The sequence below is a fragment of the Antechinus flavipes genome, chromosome 2, assembly GCF_016432865.1.
Source record: "Antechinus flavipes isolate AdamAnt ecotype Samford, QLD, Australia chromosome 2, AdamAnt_v2, whole genome shotgun sequence".
Taxonomy (NCBI): domain Eukaryota; kingdom Metazoa; phylum Chordata; class Mammalia; order Dasyuromorphia; family Dasyuridae; genus Antechinus; species Antechinus flavipes.
The window spans coordinates 644,378,984-644,389,196 of record NC_067399.1 but is presented as its reverse complement, the minus strand read 5'-3'; the positions used below and the strand labels follow the sequence as shown (position 1 = coordinate 644,389,196).

General features: G+C 39.6%; 1 protein-coding gene across 1 annotated transcript in view; it reads left to right on the top strand.

Moving 5' to 3' along the window:
* The first annotated feature begins 451 nt into the window (after positions 1-451).
* ARIH1 (ariadne RBR E3 ubiquitin protein ligase 1) overlaps positions 452-10,213 on the top strand; it is a 75,712-nt gene continuing 65,950 nt past the window's right edge. The window contains exon 1 of the mRNA XM_051982347.1: positions 452-885. Coding sequence (XP_051838307.1) covers positions 514-885 — 372 coding nt within the window. The 5' untranslated portion in view covers positions 452-513. The remainder of the gene's footprint in view (positions 886-10,213) is intronic.

The following is a 10,213-nucleotide window of genomic DNA, read 5'->3' as shown; positions in this document are numbered from 1 at the left end:
GCGAGCCGTCGCAACACGTCTCCGGCCCGGGAAGAAGGCGGGGCCGTGGGCGACGGGAAGAGGCGGGGCTCGCCTCTGGGGCGGGGTGAGACGAGACGGCGTGACGGGACGCGGTGACGCAAGGCGGCGCGGTGACGCACGCCCCTTTGTTGGCTCAGTAGCGGTAGCAGCGGCCGTGGCGGTGGCGCTGGGGGTTGTTTTCTCTCGGAGGCCGGAGCGGAGCCGCGTCTGACCGAGGCGAGCGGGGCCCCCCTCCCTCCCCTCCCCCTCTCCTCCCCGCCGCCGCTGCTGCTGCTGCCGCCGCCGCCACCACCAGCACCGCCACCGCCACCACCCACCCCCGGCCACCACCTCCCGCCGCTGCCGATCGGGCCCCCCGCGTCCGGCCGGGGAGGAGCCGCCGCCCGCGCCCGCCGGGGCCGGAGCCGGGGCCGGAGCCGGCCAGGCCCGGGCTGTCCCCCCCTCCCCGCCCCGCCGCCGCCCGCCCGCCCGCCCGCTCGCCCCCCGCGCGCCATGGACTCGGACGAGGGCTACAACTACGAGTTCGACGAGGACGAGGAGTGCAGCGAGGAGGACAGCGGCGCCGAGGAGGAGGAGGACGACGACGACGAGGAGCCCGACGACGATAACCTGGACCTGGGCGAGGTGGAGCTGGTGGAGCCCGGCCTGGGCGTCGGGAGCGAGCGGGACGGGCTGCTGTGCGGGGAGACGGGCGGCGGGGGCGGCGGCAGCGCCCTGGGGCCCGGCGGGGGCGGCGGCGGGGGCGGCGGCGGGGGCGGCCCCGGGCACGAGCAGGAGGAGGACTACCGCTACGAGGTGCTCACGGCCGAGCAGATCCTGCAGCACATGGTGGAATGTATCCGGGAGGTCAACGAGGTCATCCAGGTGAGGCGGGCGGCGGCGCGGCCCGGGCCCGGCCCGAGGGGGACTCAGACGAGCGGGGGGCGCGGGGCGGGGCGATCGTCCGGTCCCGGACACTTGTTGATCGGCGACGGCCTCGCGGCTCCGAGGGCCCGGCAGGAGAGGGCGGTGCTTCCGCGCCCCGCCATGGCGGAGGCCTCGGGCCGGCCGGACCAACGCGAGCACCCGGGGCCATCCCCCCGCCCCCTTCCGAGTTGGGCCAGCCGGCCCCAGGCGGTAACTTGGGAGCGCCCGGGAGCCGAGCTGGAGGGGGGTAGGGGCGCCTGGGCTTCCCAGAAGCAGCGTGGCGGGGCAGGGCCTCCCCCCCGGGTGTGGGGCCGGAGTATGAACGCATCTGTTTACATCCTCGCAGGCCCAGTGTGGGGGAGGGGGCGGACAGCCAAGCTCGGCTCACCTGCGCTGCTCGGCCGGCCGGAAGCGGGCGGGGGTCGGGGCGCTGGGGCCGGGAGGGAGGGAGCTTCGTCCACGGCTTCTCGGTGCCCTCTGTCCTGAAGCTTTCCCGGGAGAGCAGTCCTGCGTTATTGTTTAGATGGAGACAATACTGGGATTGTGAGCTCGCTGCCTCTGCCCTTCTTTCGCGGAAACTTCTCGGGGAGCAGCAGCTTTGTTCAGGCCGCTCCCAGGTCCCTTGGAAGCCTCTTTTCCTGTAGGTCAGATTGTATTTTGAGCTTCAGGAAATTGAGGGAAGTTTCCATTAGCTTGATAAGAGGCTAAGGAAGAGGAGTAAAACTGGAGCCTTGATTTAAAGAAGAGTTTGCTTTGTTTTTCTTTCTTTCTTTTTTTTAATCGCTTAGTTTGTGAAAACGAAAGGAAATTTCTGAGCATCCCCAAGCTTCTTGCTTGGCCGAGTTGCTTAGTAATTGTTCCCCTTTGCTGATAATGTATTGTGGAAAACTAATAAGAGCTTTCTATTTTTTGTTTTGTTTTGTATTAAATTGAAATATCTAATAGGGACTGAAAATAATGAAAATAGGTTAAATCATTCACTAATCATTTGATAGTATTTTTAAAATCCTTAAAAAAGTGAATACAGATTTCCCTAATAGCATATTTTAAGCCCTGTTTTCACCGACACACTTAACTATTTATAAATAGAATGTGTTTAGAAAGGAAATGGGTGAGGTTGAGATGATGCATTTAAGTCCCAGAAACTTCAGACTTTACAGAGGTAAAGCTCACTGGCTGCAAGAGAAGCATCCCTGAATTTGGAGTCAGGCTCTTAGGCTTCTGAGCTGAAAATCCTCTATTTTGTTACTCATGCGATCCTCAAGTCACCTAATCTTCCTGTGTCTTCGTATTTGCACACATACACACGTGTGTGTATGATGACAGAGGTTGAGCTAAGTGACCCTTCAGTTCTAAAGCTCATGATCCATAAGGTAGTTCTTAAGGGAAACTAATAGAAGTAATTATGCAAATGTTAAAACAACAACAACAACAACTTTAAGACCCTAAAAGTTGGACAGGTTCTAGGATTATTTGTTTTTGTTATTTTACATTTTAAATTTTTGGCTAGTTTCTTAAACCTTCTTTAGCCTTTCTTTGATGTTTTAAAATGACATTTCCTAAAGTTTAAATTCCTACCAAGTTTCTGATTGATTTTAATTAACTAGGCACTTCATAGGACCAGATTGTCAGAGCTAAATGAAACAACTTAGTATATTTACAAAATCAAACTTATCGAGTATACTGTATGTCAGGTACTGTATGAGTCCAGAGAAGAGGCAAATAATGTGAGAGACTAGTCTTTTGCTCTCTAGGAACTTAGATTCTCAGTGAGTGATGGTCATTAAAGGTACAAAAACATGGCTATTAGCATTTAAGTCTACTTTTAGATAATTTGGAGGAGATAAAAAATTCTGAACTTAAGAATGAAGAAGACCCTCTTAAGCTGATGTCATTGACTGGCATGAAGATTTTCATGTCCATGCTTTAGTGATTCACATTTGAGGATCACCCCCAAAAATGAGATTCTTAGGAATAAAATGTTACCACAATAATAGCTAATATAGAATGATACAAGGTTTGATAATGGTGACATAAAAATATAGGCTGTATTTTTACCAAAATGGTAAAATTGATTTAAGGCTTCTTTTGCCAGTTCACTAATTTCAGCATAAAATTTGATATTTAGTTATTACTTTTGTCTGATAGTGAGTTGAGTTGTCCTAAACCTTTTTTTTTATAACACAATTATAGAATTAATATGACACTTAAGATTTGCAAGTTCTTAACTAAATTATCCTTACAACAACACTGGTGGGGTAAGATTTTATTTATCCCCATTTTACAGATGAGGAAATTGAGGTAGAGTTTAACTTGCTCAGGGACATTCAGCTAGTAAATGTTTCAGAACCAGGTCCCTTATTATGTGTGATTTTAATGTTTTTTAGTCAGGTTTTGTGTATAGGAAACAAAAGAATAACATAACATCAGAAAATGTTCATGGTAAAAATAGATCCTAAATCAGATTATATGCCTACTGTGTCTAGTTTGTAAAGCAATCCTAACCGATTACTCTTTGTTCTAACGTCAACTTCTCAGTAAAATTAAAAGATTCACTCATGATAACACTGATTTTTAAATATATTTGAAGACAAAATCAAATCCCAAAGTTACTAATACAAGTTAAATTGACATTTGGCCTTCAATTGTATCTTTTTTTTTTTTTTTTTTTTTGGGTAGGGAGGGGAAGGTATTAAATTGCCATTTCTCCTAGCCTGTAAATCTGAAAATTGCCATTTCGACATTTAAGTTCAGGAAACTTTGGTCTGGTGAAGCCATGTAGTAGGATTGTCCCTAGGCTAGGCTACATGCAATTCTTTGTTTCATTTGTATTCTTGATCAATTATCTTTATGCCCTTCTTATCTGGCTGCATTAATTGCCTCTTGGAGCCTTTAAGAGTTGCTTATTACACATATAAAGGTCTTTGAACTTTTTAAGAACAATACCACTAAGTGTTAACATTAGTATAATTTAAAGTAAGTCTGTACTATAACTTTTAAGAGCCTCTATTTAATTAAACTGAACCTTTGCAGGTGCTACTTGTCATTCTGTGTGTACTCCATAACTTGAGTAAGAAAGTTAGGGTTGTGGAATTCTAAACCTTTACAGGCCCAATGAACCCCAAATTTTGAATAAAAATAAATAATTATCATTTGAATTGGTTTCAGTGGGTTGAAAATATTGTTTTAATTAAAAAGTATATTTAATGCAAATAGGAATTTAGCAATAGTAGATTTTTCCTAACAAACTAATTTTTTAAACTTTATTGACCATTTCATTATCTATAAGTAACACCAGGCTGTTTGTTGTTGGATAAATTGCTAAACATCATATATAGTTGCTAAAAATCTTGTTTTCTTGAACTCCCCCACACCTCCAAAAGACTATTTTGATAATAAGATACAAAGCCTTATTAATATCTGTACACATTAATATATACATACACATATACATACATAAGTTTTAGGAGTTTAAAAGGGCATAAAACTTATTTTGAGTGAAACAAAATAGCAATTGTGGAAATGAAAATTATTGGTGAATCTTTTAAATGATGATAAACCTTTTCCCTTGAAAATAACTAAAATCGAAGTAAAAACTAAACATTTGTAGAAAGTTTCATCTTCAATGTTGACATTAGAAAATTCTCAACTAATCGTTCCATAATCACAATTTCGATTCCCAGGTTACTGTATAAAGTTGAAATGATTTTTTAAAAAGTTTCTAAAAAAAATTTTAAGACAGAAACAATCTTCAAGCTATTTTAACTTTTAGAAATACAGAGCTAGAAGAAAAGGTTTTGCTTAGCAGAGATGACTCAACAAAATCAAAATTGCATATTATTTCCAAGCAACAAAAGTTCCTGCATGCTTTGAAAGGAAATCTGGAAATATTATGATCTTGGTTTTAAAAGTTATGACCTCTTTTTTCAAGTAGAATGATGTTCATAAAAGTCTGTAAATCTCCTATACTATAGATTGTAGTAACCTCTGCCAAGTATTAAATGCATTAGCCACTACATTATTATATGATCCAATACTTTATTTGGGGATTAAGTGAACTAGAACAAAAGTACATGGCCTAACAAACATCCAACTCAAGGAATAAAAATAAAAGGTCAAGGACTGACTTTCAAATAATGTTAGTTAGAGAACATGGGAGCACATAGGTTTATGTGAGAGAAAAGACTTGTCCTTGCTAACATGCACAGTAGATATTCAGCAGCAGTAGCATGACTGTGAAATGGCAAACAGCTACATAAACTTCATTTTTCATTTATGTTTTGATGTGTTGTTCAGCATGTGGTATGGGTGGATGGACCAAAAATAGAAGGGTAATAAGAAAGTAAAGTTATTGGTGAGGAGAGTTGCTAGGAATTCTGAAAGGCTGATAAATCTTAAGTGTCTAAGGCCTAAGACTTTTAGAAACTTAAAACATACGAAATATATTGTGGACATAGCTTGTTTTATGGTTGTGCATATTTTACTTTGAAGAAGGAAGGTTATTAATGGCATTGAGTAGCAAAGTGTGTTTGAGAAGTATTGTTTTTTAACCTAATCAGGCCTTTCACTCATAGTTGGGAACCTGTGCAGGTAAGAAAACACCACTAATAAAAGAAAAGTGGAGGGTTTGCCTCAATGTTATAGTGTCTTGGAAATAAAATTGCCTCAAGTTTTGTGATGAGAATTAAATCAAACAGTAATGTTGGATGCAATGGGATCTGAGAGGTATGTTTACTTTGTTGCATTTTTAAAAACTTGAAAGACATCAGTAAATGGTAATCTGTGATCAAGTTCTAAGTAGTATGGAATAAACTGAAGTGTAGAGGCTGAGAAAAAAGGAGAGACATTGCGGTAGGACAGTAATCAAAAAGTTTCATTAAAAAAAAGAGTTAAGAGATTGGTAGGATCTATTGGAGATAATTGAGAACTATAATTATACTTCTCATGTGGGGGGCGGGAGGGAAGAGAAAGGAGGTTGGGGATAGGCGAGAAGAGAAGGTTGGACTAAAAAATGTGGCTTTTGTTTTAAAAGTACCTCCATACTTTTTAGTTGGCATTTGGTTTCAGTAATCTATGATGATGGAGGGAACTTGGTTTGGATCATTTTTCCTGGATTATACAGAAATCATTTATTTTTGCCTTTGAAAAACATTTTGACTTAAAAGCAAATTTCCAATCTTAGATTTTGCTAAGATGAAATTTAATTTGCAGTTATAAACTATATAAAACTGCTCAGCCTTGTACCCTCTGCTTGAATGCTTCCACTTCAGTAACATTTTGTTAATTTATAAGCATGTATCCAAAATCCTTTATACTAAGGCCTAGCTTATCTCCTATAGTAGAGGTTCTTAACCTGGACTCTTCAGGTAGTATTAAGATTCCTAAGGAAAAACCCTTGTCAGAATAATGCTTTCAAATGCATAAAATATGTAGGACAAGAAAGGAAACTAATTTTATATTGAAATGCGTTTATCAAAAATTTTTTAACAAGTTTGTGAAGTCCCTGGCTCTTAAGAGATTGTCTTCATGGGTTTGCTTTGTGCCCTCATGTCTCCTTAAATCTTCTCTCCTGACTCAGGGTTTTCCCAGTTCAGTCACACCATACCACCTTGCCTTTTATCCCTTTCATTTGTCAGTGTCCCTTTTAACTGAAGTGCCCAAGACCAGTAGATTGGAAAAGAATACTGTTGGTCTCAATAATAATAATAACTTTATTTCACCAAGGCAGTGGAAAAGACATTGACATAGGGCTGTTCTGAAAAATATAAATCTTGGCATCTAAATCTTGTGGCTCTGTAAAGTGATCAGGTGACAGGTTCTTTGAAGTAGAGACATTTTATACAAACCAGTCAGTTCAGAAGCTATCAGCCTGGCTAGGGTAGTACTAAACTTGGGAGACAGACAGATAGACCTATTTTTCATCTCACTCTGAATTCTTGACCTCCCTTAAGCTCTCTGAGCCTCCTGGTCTGTTTAACATATATACTGTAGTACCTACATCTGAGAATTATTGGAAGGCCCCAAAAGCAACTTTTTAAAAAAGTACTTATATTAACGTTAGGTGTTATTTTTCACAGCTGATTGCAAAAGGAATGGTTTAGAGATAAGTTTTATCTTGGTATACTGAAAGGTGGAGGACACCTAATTTTCCAGGTCTAGCACATTCAATTCTTGTTACTGATCAGTCTTGTAGCTGTTGGGAACACTCTCTTACTTGAATGCAAGTATATAGGTGGGCTTTCCTGGAACTTTATTTTGGTTGTTTGGTCCGTGATTCATTTGGCCTTTGAATCTTAGAACAAGAAACAAGGCATTTTTAGGGCCTAATGATATCTCAAAAGTCTTAACTGCAATTTAAACTTTATAGCTTATTACCAAGATAAAAATTAGAGCCACTCCTCTACAGGACTATAATAGTCTTTGGTATTAGCTATTTACCCAATTGGGGGCCATTTGCAGACTGATAAATATGCCTACTTTTATTTGAGAACTGACAATTTTTTTTCAGTTTTGTTTGAAACAAATTTTGATACTCTGTTGAGCTAATGTCCCCTAAGTATAACCACACTATCAAAAGGTATTACTTTAAGAAAAAAAGATACTGAAACCCCCACCATTGATATCATCCAGAAAGAGACCAAAAGAGGATGAATTTCATTATATAGTTTGTCTTTCTAGACATTGGTTTATATATCCTGAGATTTTGGTTCAACAAGCCTTTTTTAGATTAAAATTTTTTTAATCAACAAAAATCTGCCTTTTCTCCCCTCTCTCTTCCTCTGCTCTCCAGTATTGAGAAAGAAAGAAAAAACAAATCTCCATTTAGAAACACATGTAGCAGTCCAGACAATGCCCAACCTGCATGGCTTCTCTTACTTCCCCTTAAAAAATGTCTTGATTATTGCATTGCTTAGAATAACTAAGTCTTTTTAAAGTTTTGTCCTTATAGTATTGGTGTAATTGTGTATATTATTCTCCGGACTTCATTCAGAATCAGTTCATATAAGTCTTCCTAGATTTTTGTGAAACTGATACTGTCATCATTTTACAGCACAATAGCATTTCATTCCATTTATGTAACATAATTTATTCAACCATTCCCTAATTGTTGGACACATTTTCAAATTCCAAATTTGCCACTGCAAAAAAGTGCTCAACAAATATTTAGTAAATATATAAATGTGTGCAGGCATGCCACTATTGGGCATCAAACAGTCTAGCAGTAAATTTTTGGCACAAATAAGTTATGGTCAGGAATTAAGCTTTGTTTTCATAAAAAATGCTGTTTTTAGTATGCTGATAAGACTACTGAGTTCTAATCCTTTTGAGCAAACTTTGCCCACCATTTACTGCCATAACAATTGTGGGCTTTTTAAAAGTCATCTTCTTTAACCTATTTGCTGTTTTTTTGGCACTTTAAACTATTTTCACCTCATGATTGAATAGTTTCTCTTCCCTAAACCCTAAGAAACATCATACATTCCTTGTTCTCCTACCTATCTATGATGTCTTTTTTCTCATCTTTCATTGATCCTTGTCTTTTTCTCAGCCCAATGTTCGAGGTCCTCCAAGTATGGGTCATTGATACTCTTTGTGTACTTTTCCCTTTGATATCTTTATTTATTACATTTGCCATGTGAATGATTCCCATGTTTATATTTCTAGTCTTGGTTTTTCTTCTGAACTCATTTCAAACTCAATATAAAGACACCTCCACCTGAATGACACTGGCATCTAAAACTAAGATCTTTCTATATTAACCTTTATCTTTTCCTGATTTGCATATTTACCTGGTCAGATATCACTAAGGATATGCCAACTTAATCTCTTTAATATTTTTCTCCTGGCTAACTATTATTTAGCCAGGTCTTCTGATCTCCAATCAATGCCAGAAAAATCTTTCTCATGTAGAAATATTGTTGTATTACTCCTGTTAATTTTGTGTGGTTTCTTAATGTTTTGAAAGTAAAATCAAATTCCTTTGCTTGGCATTCATTCATAATTCTTCACAGTCTAGCACAATCCCAACCTATCTTTCTCCTACTGCAACTTTACTTATTATTAAATTCCTAACAGTCCTGTTAAAATCTCTTTATGAAGATGCCTTCCTTGGTTCTTTTCTCTTTCCGTACCTCAATTCATTCCCCCTCCACTAAATTTCTACCTTCACCTTAGGCCTAATAAAGGTTTGAGGCACTTTGTGTATAGTAATGTGTTGAAATCTTATTTATGTGTTTAGATTGTAAGTGCCTATGGCTAATAAACATGACCTTTGCACTTAGTACCTAGCACAGTTCTCTGTTACATAGTAGGCAAAAAAAAAAAAAAAAAAAAAAAAAGCTTATGACTGATTGTTGTAGATGCATAATATGTATCCCTAAATTTGAACCCACTATGCTACATAAGTGTGTCATCAGGCACAAGAGGTTGATGAATACTGATCTGTCACTTCTAGGAACATCTAATTGTTCTTCATTTTAATATTAGAATGATAACATATCTGGTAGCTTTGTATAAGAGTATATACATCTTTTCCCCTCTGTCAAAGGATATTTTCAATTGAATCTTAGGTGTTGGAAAGGACTTTTAAAGAGTCAAATTTCTTCCTGAATATAACATTCCTAATGTGTTCTTTTAGAAGAGCCACTGACAGAACTCCATTTCATTTTTTTTGACAGCTATTGTTGTCCTTTGTAGCATTAGGACAGATTTTCTTCAATTTGCTTTTCTGTTTTCTGGCACAGAGATAACAAGTTCATAGACTACAAAAATTTTGGTGTGGCCTGAAGCAGATTAAAATGTAATTGGGAAATGTTTAACGAATAAAAATGCCATGTAATATAAATAATATTAATTTGTACTTTTCTAAGTCAGTTTGTTACTGGGATTTATTTCTGTTTGAATTTGACACCACTGTTCTGGTCAGTACAGAACAAATCTGGTTCCTCTTACATGACTGTTACTTGAATAGCTATAGTGCTATTGCTCACATTTCATTATGTCTTCATAAATATATTCCCACTTCCTTTGGAATTAAAAAGGGTGTCCGTTCCAGCCCATGAGCAAAAGAAAAATTGCCCTAACTCAGGGACCTTACAGTAAAGGAGTTATATCAGTCACCTAGTATTTATTAAGTGTGGACTATGTGCTGGGCACCTTTTTTAGCATAAGAATGAAAACAGAACTGTTCTACTTTCAGGGAGCTTGCATTCTGCTTAGAAGTATAGGACTTGTTTTTTAGTTGGCTTTTCTTGAACGGCCTTAATTCATAGTGTTTTGTAATGTA